General features: G+C 36.1%; 5 protein-coding genes across 8 annotated transcripts; 2 read left to right on the top strand and 3 right to left on the bottom strand.

Moving 5' to 3' along the window:
- Positions 1–1,024: 1,024 nt before the first annotated feature.
- Positions 1,025–3,131, bottom strand: tmem205 (transmembrane protein 205). Of its 3 annotated transcripts, none has more exons than XM_084115189.1 (4): positions 2,991–3,131; positions 2,433–2,548; positions 2,176–2,339; positions 1,025–2,096 (listed from the first exon to the last, which is right to left on the bottom strand). In XM_084115189.1, the coding sequence occupies exons 2-4, from the start codon at positions 2,530–2,532 to the stop codon at positions 1,794–1,796; spliced, it is 567 nt and encodes a 188-aa protein (XP_083971315.1). In that variant the 5' UTR covers positions 2,533–2,548; positions 2,991–3,131; the 3' UTR covers positions 1,025–1,793. The 3 variants fall into 3 exon arrangements, with proteins under 3 accessions (XP_083971315.1, XP_083971316.1, XP_083971314.1); XM_084115190.1 differs by having other exon boundaries at positions 2,652–3,129; XM_084115188.1 differs by having other exon boundaries at positions 2,923–3,114.
- Positions 3,132–3,987: 856 nt separating this feature from the next.
- On the top strand, positions 3,988–11,032 carry elof1 (elongation factor 1). Its single transcript, XM_084117989.1, has 5 exons — positions 3,988–4,119; positions 4,672–4,798; positions 4,901–4,971; positions 5,081–6,036; positions 10,705–11,032. The coding sequence occupies exons 2-4, from the start codon at positions 4,683–4,685 to the stop codon at positions 5,143–5,145; spliced, it is 252 nt and encodes an 83-aa protein (XP_083974115.1). The 5' UTR covers positions 3,988–4,119; positions 4,672–4,682; the 3' UTR covers positions 5,146–6,036; positions 10,705–11,032.
- Positions 6,451–8,448, top strand: LOC311085471 (uncharacterized protein). Its single transcript, XM_084117976.1, has 2 exons — positions 6,451–7,683; positions 8,086–8,448. Exons 1-2 carry the CDS (start codon positions 6,826–6,828, stop codon positions 8,311–8,313), a joined length of 1,086 nt encoding a protein of 361 aa, XP_083974102.1. The 5' UTR covers positions 6,451–6,825; the 3' UTR covers positions 8,314–8,448.
- LOC311085450 (uncharacterized protein) lies at positions 8,461–10,690 on the bottom strand. The gene is made up of 2 exons (XM_084117952.1): positions 10,181–10,690; positions 8,461–9,829 (listed from the first exon to the last, which is right to left on the bottom strand). The coding sequence occupies exons 1-2, from the start codon at positions 10,542–10,544 to the stop codon at positions 8,796–8,798; spliced, it is 1,398 nt and encodes a 465-aa protein (XP_083974078.1). The 5' UTR covers positions 10,545–10,690; the 3' UTR covers positions 8,461–8,795.
- cnn1b (calponin 1, basic, smooth muscle, b) lies at positions 11,027–22,384 on the bottom strand. 2 transcript variants are annotated; one of them, XR_014606830.1, is made up of 8 exons: positions 22,234–22,384; positions 18,132–18,253; positions 17,631–17,697; positions 17,194–17,331; positions 16,733–16,849; positions 15,093–15,239; positions 11,371–13,999; positions 11,027–11,221 (listed from the first exon to the last, which is right to left on the bottom strand). XR_014606830.1 is itself a non-coding variant. In XM_084117961.1 (7 exons), the coding sequence occupies exons 1-7, from the start codon at positions 22,291–22,293 to the stop codon at positions 13,760–13,762; spliced, it is 891 nt and encodes a 296-aa protein (XP_083974087.1). In that variant the 5' UTR covers positions 22,294–22,384; the 3' UTR covers positions 11,028–13,759. The 2 variants fall into 2 exon arrangements, 1 of the variants encoding a protein (XP_083974087.1); XM_084117961.1 differs by having other exon boundaries at positions 11,028–13,999.
- Positions 22,385–22,610: the final 226 nt, after the last annotated feature.

The raw sequence follows: 22,610 nt of genomic DNA, 5'->3' as shown, positions 1-22,610 counted from the left end.
TCCTGTAGGTTGTCAATTAATATCAAATCCTAACTCATGAAATGCAAATCTAGTTTCATTGATATCACCTTGGCACTGGTTAAGTCATAATTACGCACAAAAGTATTACGTTTTTGTGAATATGGCATCCTTCAATAAATCCTTTCCATCTCTTCCTTATTGTTTATGTCACCTAAGTCTTATTAGCATTAATGTTTTGCAAGTGTCTGTTTGGTCAATTCTACTAGCGTTTACTGTGTAAGCGTCAGAATGTCACAGATTTGTAGCCACATCTATTTTATTTTATTTAAAAACTCAACTTGAGCTACACATGTTGTCAAGTGAATTGATGTTTGTTCAGGGTCAATCCAAATAAAACAATTTCAGTCAGTTTGCTTTCTAAACACACACACAGTTTTAAGTAAAAATATGATTAATAAACGGTTTTAAAAACTTAAGATTAAAAAGAATCAACACATCTTCACAGCAAAGGCTTGAATATGCCAAATCCACAAAAGTACATTAGCATGTATTGATCTTCAACAGCTCTTTTCCATATCCACCGTCATAACAGGAAATTTACTTTGCTGTTCAAACAATAAGTTTACAAAGATGATCAAAGGTTCATTTACTGTACATTTGTTTTTCCATAGAGTTTAATTGCCATTTTAGTGTCATTCAAATACAGCAATATATAAACAGCATTTTATGATTGTCAATCTGGTCCTCTTATTTCCACAAACAGCCCTCTAGTGGGAAAATACAAGTATTGTTCACATTGTGAAGCATAAAGGCAAAAACAGATAAGAATTATAGTACATTCTTGACCAAAACACATTCTTTAAGCAATCATAAACAGCTATATTATCAATTAAGTATGTAGATATAGATATTCTGTTTATTATAAACAAAAGATGCAGTGCAATTACCCACTTTGAAAAATTTTAAAGTAGGGAGAAATACTGTGAACATCCATAATAATATCATTTAATATGGCTGGGCATCTTTATATAATAAAAAAACGAAAAATATACTTTGAAAGCAGTTCACAAGAATTATGCCTTTATATATAGATTTTTTTTTTTTGGTAACACTTTACAATAAGATTTCATTTGTTAACATTTGATTACATTAGTTAACACCACATTTATTAATCTTGGTTAATTTTAACATTTAGTTATACATTATTAAGATCAAAAGTTTTATCTGTTAATATTTAATAGACCTGATCTGACATAAACTAACAATGAACAGTTGTATTTTTATTAACTAAAGTTAACAAAGATTGACAAATGATGTAACAAAAGTATTGCTCATTGTTAGTTAATGCATTAAAAGACACTTTTTTTCACTAAAAATTGTCACAAACACACTTTAGTTCAATGCAAAAAAAGAAGGCTAAAGGTTTTAGCCTGCCTTTCATTTAAAGTGAAGAACTTATGGCAGAAGATTATTATTATTTTTAATTTAATTCAATTTCCTACTACTCAGTTTATTATTATACATTATAATTAAAATAATACTATTCTAGTGTGAATGGAAAATAGACTGAAACCAAGTCACAAATAAAATGCACTAGAAAGAGATCTGACTCCACTTTTAGGGACAGTGTGAATGCAAAATCAACTGGGCACCTTTTCACTCGTTTCACTTTTGGGTCTGAATTTGTTTCTTTTAACCTTAAAGAAAACTAAACACTCTTGTTGTATAAAATCTAGAAGAATTATTGTTATACAAAACAGTTTGACAAAATAAAAGCGAACAGACACAGGATAATTCATTAAAAATATATGTCTGTCTGTACTCTCTCATACTCATATAGTTCCCAAATGGAGGGCCAGGTAAATGAGATTGACGGTGGTGGAAACAAAGCCTATGAGGTTACAGAGGTTAGACAGACCATGGTAGTGGTAGAAGGTGGATCTGTGCTCCTTGTATTTGGGGTCCTGCTCACGCAGTTTGACGTATCCTTCCTTGTTGGAGCTCATACCCACCTGAGCTCCCAGCCCATGTTCCTTCTCGATCTCCTGCATGACCAGCATGCTCTCTGTGGCAGACGGACCGAACCACTGTGCGTTCAGACCGGCCATGATCACGGCCACAAAGAACAGGCTCATCTGTAGGGAATATTAAAAGAGCCTGTGAGAGAGGCATGATAGTGGGGGAAAATGAATGCATAATGTTTTGATGCGTCACCTGTATGCCCTCGTGCCAGTCCAGCAGTTCTCTGGGATGGTACACAGCATATATGGCCAGATTGACTGCGTTACCGCCCAGCAGACAGTAGAAATAAAACGGGAACAACTTGCTTTGCACGAGACCGAACGTGTGCATGGATACCTGGGAGATCAGCACAAAACCTGAGGGTGAGAAATGGAATTAGGATCATATGGCATGTTTTATGACAGCATAATTAATTGAAAGTAACTTAATATTTGTGTATATTAATTTACCTGCTATGAAAGACACCCACAACTGCATTCCCCAGGTGAACGAAATCACCAGGAGGTGAAGCACTTTCACAAAGTCAGTTGGGTCTCCCTCAGTAGCCATAATTAACTTCTGAAAACTAAAGTGAAAATCAATCAATCAATAATCAGCACACATAAAGATGCACAGTCTCTCTCTCTCTTTCTTATATATATATATATATATATATATATTATACTTGCATGCATGCATTCAAAGTGTGTCAAAATGTTCTCCATAGATAAGAGCAGTTTTGTGCTGGACTGATATTGGTAAGATGAGAACAACATGCAACTGCTATACACAGCCTGTAGTTTTTTTAGCCTGTGAACCTTAGCGATAATCCTGATCGCTTGTGTTTTTGGATCCACCAAATTCACATCGGTTTACCTTCTGTCCCGTTAATAGAGGAATGACAACAGCACGTTTCGAGACTTCCGTGATGGTCGTTCACGAAATTTCTCTGTTACTTACGCAAGCATGCAACACTGTAGCAATTTCCTTCTCAGGGTAAATCATGTCCATTCATAAAAAATGCATACCCGATTTTTTAGTCTTTTTATGCAGGTCTTTCTATATTAATCCGTTTCGAAGAAACCTGTAATTGTCTTGTCTTGTATACAAGATTTCTGCTGCTCCTGTTTGTTCGATTATCACACCTAACTTGTTAGTCCCGCCTCCATAACGACAACATCCAATCGCTCTGTTTTTCAAATACATGGACGTAGTTCATCCAATAACGCTCTATTATTCAAATATAAGGACGCATATCATCCAATCATGATGCAAGGAGCTGCTTGTTTTTTTTTAATGCCCACCCAAAATTGTGACAAATTAACAGATAACTAACATAAAAACATCAGTACATATTATTTAAACTTTGGGTTATAACACTGACTCTATAATACTATAATATTTATTAATATTTTTCATACTTTAAGTTTTTCAGCTTTAGTAATTGTATTGTGCTTTTTGTTTGTGCTAAGTTTAGATGGCAAGTTAACATATCGAATTTTCTTTAAAATTTTTTTAATTTTTTTTCATCATATACTTATATTTTGTGTCATTTTATTTCAGCTTTATTTAAATTAGTCAACAATTTCAACACTGATAATACTAAACACATGAAAAGTATTTGTTTTGTTAGGAGTTTATTGATCGAGACTTGGTAACATCAAACTCAATCTATTAATATAAAATAAGTCAAACATACAATGAATTAAACATACAACAAATCTTTTTATATATATAAGAGTATAATAAATAAATATGCTTTTGATAATGCTATAGACAGTAGGCTACAGATTGTTGATCTAAACACTAAATAACAGTTTGTTGCCGTTCTGGTGTTTAATCGTTGGAGTCAGAGCTGATCCTCATTTTAAGAGCAAAAAAGGAGAATTGTTTGGTAATATTAATAACTATAATAAGTATGCACATATAAAACGCACACAATCTATTAAATTGTGCGTTGTTTGTTTTTGCTCTGAATGTCGAGTCATGTTGTAGTTCCGGTGTCCCTCGGTAGAGGGCGCTCCGCTCCGGGCTCAGGTCTGAGCCGCTCCTGAACTCCTGTGACCGGGCGGAAGTGAACCGGATCCCTTGTTTATCCCAGGCAGTGTGTGCTGTTGTTCTCCGAGCGAGAGTCGCCTGACGTTAAGCGCAGTTTTGGTAAGGGATTTGTTTTTCACCGAAGGCATAATGTCTAATTTAAATGCTCGTATATATCGCGGGAGTTTTACCCATATGGTTTTGCTCGGGTTTTCAATGTATTTGCAGTTTACTGATTGTGTTTTGTTTGTTTTGCTGTTATGTTGCCTTACTTAAAACTCTTGAGATCTTCGAGCACCTCTAAATATCACAAAACTGTAAATGCGAATAACAAAAGAAACATTAGAAACATCCCAGCTAGAAATGCATCAGTTTGAATATTATTTGTCTCCTCATTTGTGCAGTTTTAAGACCTGTTGAGACAGTTAGCGTGATTTAACATGTTGCCATTAAGAATGTAGATTAATTTTACATTACTTTTAGATGCTGAATGTCATTACATGAAGGTTAGCATGATCTTTGTTTATTGTAAACCTCAAGGCTGTTGCTTCTGTTTATTGTTAATATATGACACAAGCAGCGCCTTCATGTTTCATAAACATTACTATGAAAACTATTATTGATCTAATTTTGTTTGTGCTTGTCAACATGTATCATTTCCCCTCCTTGAAGCTTTTGACAAGATGGGACGCAGAAAGTCCAAGAGAAAACCTCCTCCTAAGAAAAAGATGACGGGAAACCTGGACACCCAGTTTACCTGCCCCTTCTGTAACCACGAGAAATCATGTGACGTCAAGATGTAAGAACATACTAGAATACTCTTACACTAGAGTAAGAATACTCTTTAGACTTGCATAGAACAAAACAATCTCTAACACACAACTATTTTACTTCATTCCAGGGAAAGGAGTCGAAACACGGGGATAATATCATGTACTGTGTGTCTAGAAGAATTCCAGACACCAATAACCTGTATCCTTCTCAAAATCAGTTTGAAAAGACATGTGCATGTGAGTTATTAAGAGTGTGATGATGAATGTTATTAAAGTGATGTTGTTCTTGTCCTTAAACACCCTCTCAGATCTCTCGGAGCCCGTGGACGTGTACAGTGATTGGATAGATGCTTGTGAAGCAGCCAATCAGTAGTTTTCCAGGGTCAAATCTGTCACAGACGACCAAATTATGCTTTGTTTTTTTGTTGTTTTGTTGTTTTTTTAACCCCATGTAATGATTCACTGTAATGATTTTGCTTGAGAATGATCTAATATAGCCACAGATGAAGGTTCAGGAAACATTGTGATCGTGGTTTAAAATCCAGCCTTTTCCCTTTTGTTTAGTTTTACAGAAATGCTGAGAAAATGCAAGGGATGTCATTCATTTAATTCAGCCATTTTTCTTTTCATTAGTTTCTAATCTTTTAGTTGTTACAATTTAGGTTTTTATAAGACCATTTAGTGTCAATAAATGTCTTGCATATTCTCCTTTGTGGAAAACTGTGGTCTGTTTCTGTTGTTTTTGAATCACTTAAGAACTAAAAACGGTAAACTTTTTGGCTGTTCATTTACACGACAACAGCGTTTTGGGGCCTGAAAACGTAAACTTTTGGAAACGGTTTCAAAGGGGAAGTTTTTTTTTTAAACGATACTGTTATCATCTCTGTGTAAACTACAAAAACACGAATCTGTGAAAATGGTGACGTCATGTGCATCACGTGTTCAGTCTATAGGCGCGTTGTTTCTTTATAAAGTTACATTGCTATCTACTGGCCTGGAATGAATAATACAGTGTTTTAGTCGTTTCGGGATCACTTTGACAAAGCTGTCGTCTGAAAGTGAAAAAAGAAAAACCTTTCTGTTTTTAGTAAATTGTTTTCGTGTAAACATATCCTCATTTAAGAGGCCATTTTCAACTAAAAACTTAAACTTTTTAATGCATTTTGGCCGTTCATTTACACAACAACGGTGTTTTGTGGCCTGAAAACGCAAACTTTTGGAAACTGGTTTCAAAGTGCAAGTTTTTGAAAACTATACCGCTATAGTATCCACAAGTTTCCTACGTCCCATGAGGCATTGCGTCAAAAGTGGGCGCGACTTCCGGTTCGAAGTAAACAAGCGGGAGTTGACACTCATTCATTCATTAGTTGACCGTCATTCAAGATTTAGCGATCCAAACTTAATGATGTGGGAACACAACCTCAACGAAATTAAAAGGGGTGATATAACAGTACCTTTACCATCCGCGGTAGACGGTTGGGAGGATGACGTGAAGAAGTGGCCTCGTATCACGTATGGTAACATTTTTAGCTATTTTGTAGATTCAGTAGCCTGTGATGGTAAAGCGATGAGCAATCTGAAAAGCTCAGAGGCATATCAATATCTACACAGTGATAAAGTAGGTCGAGTGTTGTTTAAGGACGTCGGAAACGACCTTGCATATCTAAAAGCTGACATTGAGCCGAGCCAGAGCCTGCACGTAACACATCATAAGGCTTGGGTGCTAGTTTCAGTGACAGGTGAAGTACAGACAGCGGGTTGTTCATGTATTGCAGGGCCAGGACGCTCTTGTAGTCATGCAGCAGCACTTTTGTGGAAGGTCAGTAAAGTCAGGACAATTAAGGGCACAAAATGTATTATTGTATTGTGTATTATTGTATATTTTTAATTAATTAATAAATGTACTAAACTGAAATGTTTACTGTGTGTCATTCATGTTCTGTATATGTTGCTTCACAGTAGCCTTGACTTAAAATATTTATTTTAATATTGTTGGATAATAAAATTGAATTCAATTTAGGTTGAAAATGCAGTCAGGCAGGGAAAGACAGGGATGGCATGCACTGATGTGCAAAGGAAGTGGAATTCAGGTGCGAAGAAGAATGTAGGAATGAGGAAGGTGAAGAACATTAATTTTAACCATCACAGGCCATACCACATTTATCCAGGCACATCAACAATGCAAGAATCAACAATGCCTCCCCAACTTTTTAAGAACCACAGAGAGTTCATAGCCCACAGTAATTCATCAGTGATGGCCCCACTGTTTCAGCTCCAGACAAATGGTCTTATTCAGTTAAGTTATAGAGCAGATGTAGACAGCAGCAAGGCAGGCCACAGCAAACATGGTCCAACCCACAGTAATACACTCTGTCATACTGAACACAGCACAACACTAACATGTCCAAAATGCACACATTTTTATGAGGCCTACATTAAAGTGTCCCCTACACAAGCAGCTACACTGATGGAAGAAACCAGGATGCAAAGTGCTTCACAGTCATGGCATGATGCTAGAAAGCTTCGTCTAACAGCCAGCACAGCAAAACGGGTCCCAAAACGAAACACCACAGATCCTCAAAAATTTCTAAATGAGCATCTGTACCCAACATTCACCGGCAATACAGCAACACTGCATGGCAAAGAAAATGAGATAAACGTCATCACACTCATGGAAAGCAGAGGGCATACTGTGGAGAAGAGAGGCCTGGTCGTGCACCCTGACCATCCTTGGTTGGGAGCCAGCCCAGATGGGATCCTTGACTCAGCACAACTCCTTGAGATCAAGTGCCCCTTCAAGAGTTCCATGTCACTGGCAGAGTTTCTAGGACGGCCAAATGGTGACATCAAAAGTTTAGGTGATGGACAGTACCTGATTTGTCCTAAAGGAAAGGATGGATACTACCTCCAGGTGATTCTTTAATAATTTAATAATAAAGATTATTGTTTTTAAATAAATGTATTTTCTATATTTAGAAATATACTTTTTAATATGAAAGTAGCTCTATTATTAGACTAACATTGTATTTTAAACTTACAGGTGCTTCTCAATAAGAATGTCGTGGAAAAGTTAATTTATTTCAGGAATTCAACTTAAAATGTGAAACTAATATATTATATAGACTCATTACATGCAAAGTGAGATATTTCAAGCCTTTATTGGTTATAATTTTGATGATTATGGCTTACAGCTTATGAAACCCCCAAATTCAAATAAATGAACTTTTCCACAACATTCTAATTTATTGAGAAGCACCTGTATGCATTAATTAAACAGATTATTTTTACAAATATGTACTCTTAATCCTTTCAGACACAACTGACCATGATGTGTCTGGGCCTACAAAGTTGCAAGCTAGTCATCTGGACACCAAGTGAGGACATCGAATTGGAGATTCCATTTGATAAGCACTACACAGATGCACAAGTGCAACATCTGCAGAACTTCTTCTTTGTACACATGCTACCTAGATTGGCTGATGATTTTGCTGACAAGAAAATACATCTCTGTCCAACATACCTGCAGATGTTTAATGCGTAGTTGGAGGAATGTTTACACTGTTCTCAATATTATAATAATATTATTAATAATCAATACTTATAAAGGCATGGTTACAGTTGTGTGAGGAAACAAACCACAATTAAAACAAAAAAATACACACTGAATAAAAACATATTACACACTTAGTCATTGGCTTTTGAGTTTATTTATAAGAATAAATTAATGTCATTTGCACATTTGGTTAACAGTGGTATTCAGAACATTTCATTAAATAAAAATAGTAATACTATACTGTGAAAGTACACACACTTCTCTCTTTTGCAGAATATTACGAGATTGAAAAATATTAAGAATTTAAACAAATTTACACAGCAAAAAGAAAATATCTATGAAACAACAACTAAAAGAAAAAGTGTTGGTATATCAGTGCAAGTAAAAGTTGTGTATTGGTTTATACAGTTGATAAAGTTATAGAGAGAATTGAAGATTTAAGCTCAAGCTGATTGTGTAAAATATTGTGTCTATGTTCTAGAAATAAGCTCTCCTCGCAGATTTACGAGTGCTGCACAGATTCTTAGTATTCTGTCGATTTTAGGGACAAAATTAATAGGCACAGTTTGAGAGAGGATCTTGTACACCTTAAGACGTCTGATTGCTCGCTCAATGTGGATGCGGACATTAGCAATGCGTCTTGTGCGAGTGACCTGCTCATTTGTCAGCTGGCATTTCTTGCGCGTAAAAGCTGGCATGATCAAACGAACATTCCGTTCCTCTAGCAGATCTCTGATGGTGAAGCCACGGTCCCCCATCACCTCATCTCCAGCACGCAAATGGTCGAGAAACCCAGAGTTCTGTGTGATGAATCTATCGCTACATTTGCCACCGTAAGCCTCTGAAATGTACATAACCATACCAGATGGAGCAATTGCTACCAGATACTTGACAGTATTGTTTGCATAGTAGTGACTATAAGATTCAGTTCTTGAGTCCAGATTTTTAGCCTTCTGCAAGACACTTTCTGTGCAGTCAATGACACAAGTTGTGTTGGGGAAATTGTCCTTAAAAATTTGCGGCAAAGTGGCTTTTATTGTTTCGCGCGGCAGCCATGGAATGAGATCCTGGGTGTGCTCAGCAATCACATCTATCCAAAATGTCAGTGTTTTACTGACCTGACCAGGTGACATTTTGAAGCGTCTAGCTAAATCGGCAATAACAAAGTTCTGTCTAAGCTTCATTAATGTCAAGAGGATTTGGTCCTCTGCTGAAAATGCTGACGATGTGGGGGCAAAACGTTGCAAGCAAGACACAAGGGTTTTGAATTCGAGAAGTGGAATCCCTGTGTACAGCAGACAGTCTGTATCGTCTTTCAAAACAACATCTGCAACAGGCAGTGTCCTCTCAGTGGATGGGGCAGTTGTCATACCACATGTGATGGTAGGTGCTTTGGAGTAGGTGTGGTCCTCCATTGTTGGGTCTGACCACTGTGTCTGGGCATCATGGAAGGTCCGTGAGGTAGGATCTGGGTCCCCAGAAACCTGCATCACATCAGGCTCATCTGCAGGGAATACATTAAGTACATATTTAGCTGGTTAGTCCTTCAATGACGATTAAAAAAACAATTAGGGGGCATTAGAGTCTTGAAAAACATCTAGACTGCGTTTAATATCATCAATATAGATATTCTGTAACATTAAATGTTAACTAATAGAGGAAATTAAATTAGCATCTGTCACTGTGTACCATTGTGCCCTCCAAGCTCGTCACAATAAAAGTTTATGCGAGGCAAAAACATAAGGCTACCTGTCTACCGTCATGGCACAGGTTTTCATATATTAATAATAAGTAATTCAAGAAAAACAAACGGAAAAAAAACAAGCTAGTTGACATTACATTAATGTTAAGTTACCTGTTGTTGTTGTTGTTGTGACATGTCGAATCCTAGGTCGGCGTCTCTTCTCCGGTTGCTTCTCGTAACCCAGAAAGAGCGTTGGGTACGGGTTATCCACTGTTGGCTTCTTGTCCACGAAGTGAAACGAGCACACAAACAGGTGTTTTGGGGGTGTTTTTAAGTTTAAGTTCTTCCTCCATATTCTATTTGATTCGTCGTCTTTTGGGAGGGGATGGAAACTGTATAATCGTTCACAGGAACACTCAGATTTAGTTTTAGGCTTATGTTCAAAACACTCACGTTTCAGCCACTGAATTAGTTTAGTGCGGTTATATGTACAACCACGAACAGCACATGTTGTCCCTGAGCTCCGTAACGACATCTCTCATTAATGTTTGCGACTTTAAATAGTAGAAAAATGTACTCGAAAAATACCTAACCTCTCCGCTATGTAACACAAAATACCGTCGATTTACTACTTCCGCCACCTAACCGGAAGTTTCACCCACGTTCTATTTTACAGTAGCGCCCCCCGGAAACAGGTGGATAAACTACAAAAACATGAATCTGTGAAAATTGTGACATTATGCGTATTACTTGTAAAGTTACGTCGCCATCTACTGGCCTGGCATGAATAATACAGCAGCCAGTTTTAGTCGTTCTCGCGGATCCGTGTGAACGGGGGCCGTTTTGACAACGTTGTCGTTTGTACTTGGAAAAAATGCAAAGGAAAAACTTTTCCGTTTTTTAGTAGGCCTACATTGTTTTCGTGTACACGTATCCTAAATTGTAATGTCTGTACTGTTACAAAGATTTCAGTTTTTATCCAGTATTCATAGAAATAGAAAATAAAGACAAGTTATTTGAAAATAGTGATTTATTTGTTTTTTCACTTGCTAAGCCTCATAAATAAAGACATTTGAAGCATTGATGCAAGAGGGACACGCTATATCACCTTCTGTGAGAAACAAAATATAGATTCACTGTTTTATGATCTTCTTGTGTTCTGCTGTTCCAAGCAGAAATGCAAAACGACGACATTCCTTAACACACATAACGCTTGAATATATGCAAGTTTATTGAATAATTTTGCATTAGAGCATATAGCCTCTGGGAGTGACAGTCATTCCTTTCAAAAGTGCAATTTAAGTAATTGTGGTTCATTTGGTTCACATGATTTTTCACAGTATGCTTTGGTAATCAATAACTGCTTTTCAACAGCCCTCTTTAACAGTAGTTTGTTCTCTATTTGTCAATTCGCTCTGTCTATTTACTTTTGTAACGGATAAACTGAATAAAAAATATGTTCAGAAATATTTTTCCTCCCAATAAACAGTCATTATACTAGCTTAATTATTAAGATATATTAACAATTACACTTTCAGTCTTTAGCCTGGGGATATGCTATTCTTCACAATGAAAGACATACTTTTACTTCATTCTCTTAATACATTAAATTTCCAATTATAATTGCTAGCTGTACTTTAAGATTAAAGTCCCCCTGTGGTGAAAATCGAGCTTTATATGTTGTTTATATGTCTATTTGGTGTTTTTAAAATGCTTTAACACAAACCCTGTGTAAATTCATGTCAACACCATTGCAGAGTATTTTCTCCTTAAAACTGCAGTGAACCAAAGACTGGGGTTCGGACGTCACAAACTACCTCGTAACCAATCAGATCAACGTGTGATCGTCAACGAGTGGATCTCTGAGCTGCTGTGAGTGAGTGGAGGCGGGGCTCATTAGCATATACATAGAACCAGGTATATTACATGAGGCAAGGGTGTAGAGTTACATTCAAGCTATTTTAAGGCATGAAGGCATTTTTTCCCCAAGGATAAAACATTTATATATGTAATTTTGGTGATCAAAGATGAGTTTTAAGGGATACAATTATTGACTACAGGGGGACTTTAAAGTAAGTTTCCTCTCAATTTTCTTAGTAGTGATGACTATGAATCAAGAAGCTTAATGTGGTTACCTCAGCAAGACATGCTCCTGGATGCTCCATCCATCTTAGTCCCTGAATAAAGTTCCTGTCAGTGAATCTGCGTTTAGGGCAGGGGGTGTCCAAACACTGTCCTGCAGAGTTTAGCTCCAACTTTAGCCTCAACACACCAGCCTGGAAGTTTCCAGTATGTCTAGTAAGACTTTGATTATCTGGTTCAGGTGTGTTTGATTAGGATTGGAGCTGAACTCTGCGGGACAGTGACCCTCCAGGAGCAGAATTGGACACCCCTGGGAGGGCAAGGCTCTGAAACTCCCGAAAACTCCCTATTAAACACATCTGAACCAGCTAGTCAACACATTCAGAATTACTTGAAAACTGCAGGCAGATTGTAGGAGCAGGGTACGGTATTACCAACCAACCTCTGATTTATAGGGTATTATTGGTTCGGATTTAAAGTGTAATTATTGGTTCACTCTAAAAAGTGCTGGGTTGTTTCAATTTAAATTTAAAAAGTAATTTTACATTTTAAACCAGCAACAATTGGGTTTGTCTATATTTGACCCAAACATGGGTTGAAACAACCCAGCATTTTTTGTCTGTCCTATGGTTGTTTGATAGGGATGCTGTTCCAGAATGTGTCCTACTTGTTTAAATTGCCTTATGAAGTAAAGATAAATTCACTAAAAATTTGAATATATTCAATTTATATTATATATTCAAACAACTATGCTAAATCAGCATTCGTTTTTGACATTAGTAAAACGCTTAATTGATGCAGTAGTTCATGTGGGTTTCTTTAGGAAACATCTGATTTAAGCAGTAGTATGGCATATTTGGCATATATATATGGCATATGGTAGATTTCCTCTTCCTCCATCCAATCAAAAGAGCACCATGGAACATTTTAAAATGTAAGAGCAATCCACTGAACTACTACCGTTCAAAAGATTTTCTTTCTGCTCAACAAAGGCTGCATTTATTTGATGAAAAATACAGTAAAAACTGTACTATTGTGAAATATTATCAGCATAATCATCATATTAGAATGATTTCTGAAGGATCATGTGACACTGAAGACTGGAGTAATGATGCTGATTCAGATTTGATCACAGGAATAAATTACATAAAAAAACTGTAATAGTATTTCACAATATTGACTATTTTTACTGTATTTTTCATTAAATAAATGAAAAGCTGTCGGATTGCAGCCTTGTTGAGCATAAGATACTTCTTTCAGAATGATTCCAAGCTTTGAACAGTACTGCATATTTAACTATGAGGCATCATAAATAATATCTTCATATTCATCATCTGCATTATTTTTTCATATATAAAGACAATTGGGTTATGCAGGTGATGGAAGATTGGCACACTCAAAAAAGTCATAAAATAAAATAAATCTAAAAAAAAAAAAAAAACGACAAGTGAGAAGCAGGAAAAGTCTGTGTTCTAAAAAACAAAAAGCGAAGAAATTCCTCCTAGTTTTGTTTTCTACGCACGGTCTGTCACTGAAGCTCTCAGCTGTGATCGGTGGCTGTGATGTCAGAGGTCAAGCTGGTCCTACTGGTCGACATGAATTCGGAATATCAAAAATAGTGCTGGTGAAGGTTTACAAAAGCAGCGTGCTGGCGGCTGTCTGTTCGTCCTAGTCGGAATACTGATATCCGTCCATCTCTGAGTCCTGCCCGTTGTTGATGTGGTCGTCAGGGCTGGAGCAGTACTTGCTGTCGTACACCTGACGTGGCAGACCGTACACCGTCATGCCCCTCTGGGACGCCACCTTGTTGGTGCCCATCTGCAGTGAGACGGTTGAGGTGTCGCACATCTCCATGTCCAGCTTCTTATCGAAGATCTGGCGCTTGGTGCCCGGGGCCGTCATGCCGGCCTGTCGAAGAACAAAAGGAAAGAACTGAGCCACATCTTAGGTATGTGGGCAATTTATGAATAGTAGAAAGTAGGGGTGTAACGATACCCTCATGTCACGATTCGATACATATCACAATATTGAACTCGATATGATATTAATAATATGATATTATTGCGATATTATTTTAGACGAATATGCTTGCACTCTGTCACTTCTAGATATATTTAAAATAATGTAGGCCACTTTTAACTGGTAACATAAGACATTTGGCATTATCAGGACCCACAAACATTCCCCCATTGCTTTATTATACATTATATTCAACATTATATGTAGTAGTTTAAAGGTGCAGTGTGTGATTTTTAGTGGCATCTAGTGGTGAGATTTGCGAATTGCAAACAGCTAGTCACTCGCTGCCTATCCTTCAAATTGCAAACTCGAATGAGAAGCTACGGTGGCCGACGTAGGATCGGAAGATGTCGTCGTCTGAGTCAGCAGAGAGTAGCAAGTCAAGCAATGAGGTTTCTTTATATTATATTTTATATTAAATTATATTTACTTAATTATTCAGTAAAACCACATGTTATTGCGATTGTTATTTTTACTTGTTCATCATTGTGTTAGTCTTTTATTCACTGACTTTACCATAGCCTGTTTCCATGCTAGTTAGCTGCTTCTCATTCAAGTTAGTGACGAAACTGAAATGCGCTCTGTAGCGCTGTTTGTTCGCTGTCGACTACGGTAGAAACATGACGTCACACTATGTCGACCTTCATAGAAGGGGGGTGCCCGCGGTTATGTAGATATAAATGACTCATTCTAAGGTAATAAAAACATAAAGGCTTATTAAGTAAGGTCTTTATACACCACTGAAAACATAGTTATGGGTCTTATATTGCATTTCTGTCAATAGATCCTCAGAAATATCACACATTGCACCTTTAATGTAGTACTAACACTAAAACTCTGTAAACTTTTCATTTTCATTTTCATTTTGGGTGAATAATATGCATTTTTGTGTTGTGATATATTGTGACGCGATATATTGCTACACCCCTAGCAGGAAGGAATAAAAGCTTGCTTAGAAAACTGTGAAAAAACGTTTGAGTACCTGACTGGCTCCTTTGTTGGTGCCCATCTGCAGGCTGATTGTTGATTGGTCCAGAGGATTTTCCATACCTGTCTTAGGGTCGTAGAGGTGACGCCGTGTGCCATAAGATGTCATGCCCTTTTGACTGGCAAACTTATTGGTGCCCATCTGATAATGTTAAGAAGAATATACAGATAAAGGATGTCAGTGTTGGGGGTAATGCATTACGAGTAACGCAAATCACTTGTAATCGGATTACTTTTTTCAAATAACTAGTAAAGTAACACATTACTTTTAAATTTACAACAAAATATCAAAGTTATATTTCCGAATAAGTAACACAAGTTACTTTGTTTTCCCATGTACTGTCTGACAACTCTTTTGTCCCCATTTTGAGAGAAATCGGGAGTAAGTGAAGAGGCGTTGTGTGCGCTGTGTGTGAACATGAACATTGTAGTTCTAGACTAAATGTGAGCAGGCATTTACGCATCTTGCACAAAAAAGCAGATTCAGTATTCCTAAAAATGAATAAAAACAGTGAAATGCAAACCTGCAATAATTAATTGTTAAATAATACAAATATACTTTATGCATTTAATCTCACTTTATTAACCAATGTCTTTGCTGCGGACCTTCGATGATCCAATTCAGCCATACTAATATGCAAAACTTACTTTAGATAAACATCATATTTGCGTTTCATTTTTTTAATATATTTTTTTTATTGTTGAAGTAAGAGTGTTGAACTTTCTTCTCCTGTGTCCTATTCTTCTGCGATCCAGAATGGCAGCACAGCTGGAAGGTGTGTTTGAGTGGTGCCCTCTACTGTACAGGAGTCAATTTGCATTTCCTTTGCATTTGCATTTTTTATGGTAAAGGACCTTTACATTTGCTAAAAATAGAACTTTTGTGTTTGTTTTTTGTTTTGCTATTAAAAAAAATCAAGCAAGCCTAGCCCAGGTGAGAAAAAGTAATGCAAAAGTAATGTAACACATTAGTTTCTATAAAAAGTAACTATTGCAATTTGTTACTTTTTAGGGAGTAACACAATATTGTAACACATTACTTTTCTAAGTATCTTTCCCCAACACTGGTCTTACACTGGTCTTTGGGGTCAGTAAGGTATTTCAAATGTTTTTTTTAAAGAAGTCTCTTATGCTCACCAAGGCTGCATTTATTTGATCAAAAATAAAATAAAAATAGAAATATTGTGAAACAATATTACAATTTAAAATAACTGTTTTCTATATGAATATATTGTATGTAATTTATTCCTGTGATCAAAGCTGAATTTTCAGCATTACTCCAGTGTTCAGTGTCACATGATCCTTCAGAAATCATTACAAAATAAATGTACCGCTAAAAATAAGTCTTTACTGTCACTTCTGATCAATTTATTCTCCTTGCTGAATAAAGGATCATTTATATTAATTTAATTATTTTTTAATTAATTTCTTTTAAAAAAAAAACATCCTGACCCCAAACATTTGAATGGTATTAAAAAATAAATAATTTTTATATTGATATGATTATATATAATGTCTGCCACTGAATTTAATTTGATAAAATCTTTCAATTTGATAAAAAAAAATTCAATGCATGCAAGTTTCTTTTATTATAGAGAGCAAATCTATATAATTTCCTGATGAACAGCCACTGACCTGCAGACCGATAATGTTGCGTCCCTCCTTTAGTTTCTCCGGAGCAAATCTGCGCTGCTGTTTCTCTGCGTATTTCACTCCAATGTCACATTTAGAATGGAAGCCTTTAGATTTCGCCTGTATTTCAAAATTATGATAAATAAAGTAAATACTAAAGAAATCATACTTTTAGAAATTGAAAGTACATGGTGTTATATAATGCTAACATGCACAAATAACTTAGAATAATTTGACCACACAAAAGAGAGATTCCTTGTTTGGTGTTTGTTTGATCGTTGGTTTGCAGAAAAAACAACAACAACTGAACATCCAGCTGAAATAACACATTTTTGATGTTAATCACTCTGCTAAATGCTCCCATATGATTCTCCTCACTGTGAACTATGATTCTCCTTACTATAAAAAGTGAAAATCTGACTGAAGTCTAGTCTTTATCAATTCTGTATTAGTGTGTGACTCACCATGCCACCCAGTGTAATAAGTGTGTTCTGGACCTGAGTGTGGTTGGCGTTCTCAAACAGGTCGTTGGCCTCAAATATATCATCTGGCCTCATTCCGTAATCTTGAATGGCTCTGACAAAATTACCGATATTTTCCAGCTGCAACAAACAAGGCCAAACCAGGAAGAAAGTGACATTCTCTGTGATTTGTCCAGAATCTGAAAGTACGCACAACTGATTCCAAAGTAACAAGAAACCCTGTTTATATTTGGAACAGAAGATTATTAGATTTTATGAATGACACAAGCATTCTATTTTGCACAGAACTTCCAAAAAATATACTGTTACTGTATACATAACATGCTCCATTTGGAAGCATTTCCCTAGATTTCATGTGCAGAACAGACCTGAACTGAAACAGCCAGATATGTGCTTGAGAAAGTGATATTCTTGCTCACCTGATGCCAGTTTTGAGGAGAGTTGTTGATCTTTCTTATAGAACCAGGCTGAAGGATATTGATAAGCCTGCTCATAAATAATGAACATGAATAAGAGAGAGAAAAAAATTACTGATTAGAAATTAAAACATGTTTACGTATCTATCTATCTATCTATCTATCTATCTATCTATCTATCTATCTATCTATCTATCTATCTATCTTTTGTATATACAGAAATATCTAGGCTCATTTTGTTCCTTTTATATATGTATATACAGTATATTCACAGATTCACGTTTTTGAGGTTTGCGCGGAGATGATAAAGTTTTTAAAAAATTTTCAATGCTTGCACCTTGGAACCTATTTCAAGGTTTGCGTTCTCGAGCCACCAGACACTGTTGTTGTGCGAATGAGCGGGCCGGAGCACATTAAGGGTTTTCTGTTAGAACGGTGTCGTGTAAGTAATTAACTAATGATTTTTGATCTTCGAATCTTGAGATAGTTTGAGGAATCACTCACTCGCAGAGGATAACTCCATCTTTCAGTCCCTCCATGAAGTTCTCCGGGAGTTTGCGGCCTGTGACCTCACTGATCCACATTCTTAGCTCATCCTCCTTTTGGGGGTCATACTTGTGGGCCAGCTGCAGGTCAAAGGTCAAAGCATCACTACACACATCTAGTTTACAGTATTTAAATACTCTACAAGCAATTATTTAACAATGAATACACATGCAGATTTTAATTCATTTGTCACACTGCATGGCTAGTTTAAATGAAACAAAAATAGTTAAATATTACACTTTTTTACGTATACACTACCGTTTGGGGTCTTTAAGATTTTTTTTAATGGTTTTGAAAAAAGTCTCTTTTGCTCACCAAAGCAGCATTTTTTTATTAAAACAGTAAAAAAAAAAAAGTATTATTGTGAAATATTACCGGTACTAATGAGAATAACTGTTTTCTATATGAATGTATTGTAAAATGTAATTTATTGCTGTGATCAAAGCTGAATTTTCAGCATCATTACTCCAGTCTTCAGTGTCACATGATCCTTCAGAAATCATTCTGATATGATGATTTGATGATCAATAAACATTTATTTTTTATCATCAATGTTAAAAACAGCTTAATATTGCTTAATATTTTTGTGGAAACTGTGATACATTTTTCAGAATTCTATGATGAACAGCATTTATTTAAAATAGAAATATTTTGTAACAATGTAAAAGTCGTTACTGTCAGTATTGATCAATTTAATGTATACCTGCTGAATAAAGTATTCAAAAAAACTCTTAATGACCCCAAACATTTGAACAGTAGTGTACAGTATACATTTCAAATTCAAATCTCGATGTTTATTAAAAAAGATGAATGATGTTACTTCCAAAAAAACTCAATAACTTATTGGACGTATATAATATTCCACTTTATCTCAATTTATCAGACAGATGGAACTCTTTAAATAAAGCATTTTTGCTGAGGCTGAGTGAGTTTTAAAGGAAAACAAAAGATATAAGGGTTGGGAAAAACTCGGATCGTCTCCTTCGTTGTATTGCAGTCAGAGGTGGAAAAATATTTACTCTCTACTGCTACGCAATAGATCTTAGTCTTTCACTTCTGAAGTAGTTCTAATAAAGGAAGAACAAGAAAGAAAAAAGGAAGAGAGACAGAGCGAGAGAGATCTGAGAGCTGTTTCTCCCAAGTTTGGTGTGCTGGTGTGGAAACCAAACAAACGCTGTAACTTTAAATCAGTGTTATTGTTGGCCATCTCTCTCTGTCACAGACTCACAGCTGTGTGTCAGTGTCTCCGTTCTGATTATTTCTTCATCCCTACGGCTTCTTCCCGCTCCTGCCTGCATGTCTCGTGTGAAGTGACATACTTAACACATGCTAAATGTGTTTGATAAAAGGACGCCAAGGCCGACAGCACTCATAACCATCCAAGGAATTCTGCTGAGGGCTTGATTTATTGTTTTTCTCTCATTCTGGACATCTGGAACAGACCTCAGTCTAACTCTATAGAGGCCAGGCCAAGATTGGATTTTTTTTTTTTTTTGCAGCAGGAATTCTGTCACAGACGGCCAGGATAACATTCCTTTATACCCTTGGTTATACTAGAAATACCTGCATGTTGTACATTGACATTTATTTTTAGCAGTTACATTGTATAAGATTCCTAACTTTGAGTACACTCGAAAATAAAGCTCACTGTAAAAAATTATCGTGATTTTAACAGTAAAAGACTGTTAAAAATGCTACGGTGAAAAACTGTTAATTGGTTAACAGAAAGTTTCCATACTATATACGGTGAATAACTGTGATAGATCTCACCGTAACAGTAAAATACCGTAAAATGTACAGTTTTTGGACAGGAAAAAGAACAAATCATTGTATAATTTACAGTGAAAAAAACGTAAATTCACACAATTCCCTGCGTGACACTTCTCATTTGATGTACTTTTTGTTGAAATAACTTTGTTTCTTCATAGTTTTTCTTAGTTTTTTCTAATGAGTTATGTTTTATGTTAGATGTAATGTTGTTAAATGAATGTTTATTCCATTTTTTAACTTTCATGTGTGTTGCATGATGGTGTTTAGTGTTTGTGTGAATGACACTGTGCAGCTTCTAAATATTAGTAATAACTGTCTCAGCTTGTGGGAAAGTTGCTTCTGATAAGCTTTGATGCATCATGTGACTGTCATCACTACTGTGATTGGTGGTTGTCAGTGAATTACAATGGTACAAAACAAATATTAGTACTTCAATATGTCGGTAAATTAACATTATATCAGATAATGAAAGATGTTTTTATAATGTAAATATAAGTTAAGTCGGTAAAACCTAACATGTTGCGACCATATTTTTTACAGTAAATATATGCTAACCACAGCTGCCGTTTTTTTACTGTAAATTTAACGGATTTTTTTTTTTTTACAGTGTTCCATAAAGAACCTTTAACAGACATGGAATTACTGGCCTTTTGGATTTTTTTTGTTGGAGTTTCTGTCATTTCTATAAAGAGCAGGCCTGTCTGAAAAGACTAATGGCTCGTTGAGGCTCGCAGAGATGATTTTTCAACAATGCTCCTCCTTATTCTAAACTGTTTACAACATGCTCCTCTTCTCAGATATTGTGAGTGAACACAACTCTTCCTTATATGGGGACGGAAAGCCACATACCAATAGTGCTGAGGAAGACACATCTGACATAATACCAATGACATGCAAAGTCTATAGTTTGACACCTGAAACTGTGCAGCATTACAGCAGGGAATGTGGTGCTGTTACGACTTCTGTTCTCAGGAGATCAATGACAGCTAGAGCCAGAAAGCATTTATGTTTTAAGTTTTTGTGGAGCGCTGAGACTATGATGGGAAGAAATGTGGCAGAAGTTTGACAGAGGAATGAATTAAATGTCCCTTCTGATGCCAAACACTCCTTAAAGTTCCCAAAGGGGGTTTTCATAGCGAAGAACCATTTTGGATTCCCAAAAGAACCTTTCATCGCACAGTTCTTAAAAGACCCATTTTTTCAAGGCCAAAAACTATATGACTGAGGAATGATATCGCAAGCACAAGTATCAAATAATCTAATATGATTGAAATCACATATGGTTTTTGTCATTTTATCGATGCAACTTTTAGAACAATGTACAAATATGACTGAAATCAGACCCAACTAAACCACAGTTTGCATCTGAACCCATGACATTTCATATTGAGTGCTAGATGTCAACAAGGACATCATATTCCCATGCTTTCATAAAGTTCTGCTAAATTAGTAAAGTTTATCTATATAGGTAGAAGTTATATGGCTATCCATTTATAACTAGTACAACACTACATTTCACACTTTTTATTGCACATATTGGCAAGAAATATATTATATACCACTTGACCATGTTCAGTTTGAAAATATTCTAAAGTATTTGAGGACCATTGAGCTAATTGTAAGCTACAATATCGGAGTCTCTAGCACGGTAAACGTGGATACATTTAAGGCATTTAAAACATAACAATATTTCTTTATTTCATATCTGTGCAATGTAAACCTAAATAAAGTGAAAATGACTGTATATGTTCTTGTCCGACTTCTGTTATTACGAACTTGTAGCCTATTCTTAAGTTTTTGGTTACTGAAACGATTTTTTGAAATATATATAGCCACTGTAAAAATTATCTGAATAATAAGTTAAAATAACATATGTTTTGCATTGCTTTAACTCACCAAAATAAGTTAAGCAATTTTCTCAACTGTTTTTTATGAGTTATACAAGTTTCAACTAATTTTTTAAGTCAGTTTAATGTAATTTAAGTTGAAATGACTTAAACATCCAAGTTGAGTGTACTTAAAAATTTAAGGCAGCAACTTTTTTGACAGTGTTTATAAATAATGTAGGCTATACTATTAAAAACCGCCTCCTCCTCAACCTTTTGTTTTGAGTTTAGGGCAATTTTAAGTTGGATTAGATCCCCATATAACCCTCCCATAAAACACCTTGAAAGATCAAAACACCTAAAATTCCTCCTATATAGAATAAACGACACAGTAAACTGTCTGACTCGAGTAGCGCACTTGCCCCTGCGCATCTCTGACAGCTGTCAATCAAAGCAGATCTTACCTTACTCTTGACCTCCGCAGACAGTCCGAAAGCAGGTCCGCTCTTGAAGTGAGTTGACATTGTGCTTTTCAGCAGATTCGGCGAGAGGATGGCGATAGCTAATGTTAGACCTGTGATCTCCAGTCCAACTGTCCGATCATGTGGGGAGGTTTGGGCCACATCTTCTTTTCCACAATCTTTTTTAAACTCTTCCCATCTGTGCGTGCGCGCAGCGAGCGCTGATTGGCCGGGGCCCACGTCCAATTGCGACGTCACGCCGCTCAGTAAAAATGATGTCACCGGCATGGCATTAAACGCGTCCGATGTCACTTTTTCCACTTTGAAGTGAATTAGGGATGCTCCTGATTTGTGTAGTTCAGTGCTTCTCAGCTGGTTTT

Source organism: Abramis brama (genome assembly GCF_963993115.1).
Source record: "Abramis brama genome assembly, chromosome: 1".
Lineage (NCBI taxonomy): Eukaryota > Metazoa > Chordata > Actinopteri > Cypriniformes > Leuciscidae > Abramis > Abramis brama.
Note: the sequence above shows the minus strand (reverse complement) of the source record. Positions and strands in the feature narration are given on the sequence as shown.

Excerpts from the sequence above, each read along its gene's own strand:
- tmem205 (XM_084115188.1), bottom strand. Across the intron at positions 2,340-2,432 it reads GTGGGTGTCTTTCATAGCAG|GTTTTGTGCTGATCTCCCAG; the intron begins GTAAATTAATAT and ends TCTCACCCTCAG. Across the intron at positions 2,097-2,175 it reads ACTGGCACGAGGGCATACAG|ATGAGCCTGTTCTTTGTGGC; the intron begins GTGACGCATCAA and ends TATTCCCTACAG.
- elof1 (XM_084117989.1), top strand. The coding sequence starts at position 4,683 with ATGGGACGCAGAAAGTCCAAGAGAAAACCTCCTCCTAAGAAAAAGATG. Across the intron at positions 4,799-4,900 it reads AAATCATGTGACGTCAAGAT|GGAAAGGAGTCGAAACACGG; the intron begins GTAAGAACATAC and ends ACTTCATTCCAG. Across the intron at positions 4,972-5,080 it reads ATTCCAGACACCAATAACCT|ATCTCTCGGAGCCCGTGGAC; the intron begins GTATCCTTCTCA and ends ACACCCTCTCAG.
- LOC311085471 (XM_084117976.1), top strand. The coding sequence starts at position 6,826 with ATGGCATGCACTGATGTGCAAAGGAAGTGGAATTCAGGTGCGAAGAAG. Across the intron at positions 7,684-8,085 it reads AGGATGGATACTACCTCCAG|ACACAACTGACCATGATGTG; the intron begins GTGATTCTTTAA and ends TAATCCTTTCAG.
- LOC311085450 (XM_084117952.1), bottom strand. The coding sequence starts at position 10,544 with ATGTCGTTACGGAGCTCAGGGACAACATGTGCTGTTCGTGGTTGTACA. Across the intron at positions 9,830-10,180 it reads CACAACAACAACAACAACAG|ATGAGCCTGATGTGATGCAG; the intron begins GTAACTTAACAT and ends TATTCCCTGCAG.
- cnn1b (XM_084117961.1), bottom strand. The coding sequence starts at position 22,293 with ATGTCAACTCACTTCAAGAGCGGACCTGCTTTCGGACTGTCTGCGGAG. Across the intron at positions 17,698-18,131 it reads GATGGAGTTATCCTCTGCGA|GCTTATCAATATCCTTCAGC; the intron begins GTGAGTGATTCC and ends ATTTATGAGCAG. Across the intron at positions 15,240-16,732 it reads GCAACATTATCGGTCTGCAG|ATGGGCACCAATAAGTTTGC; the intron begins GTCAGTGGCTGT and ends TAACATTATCAG.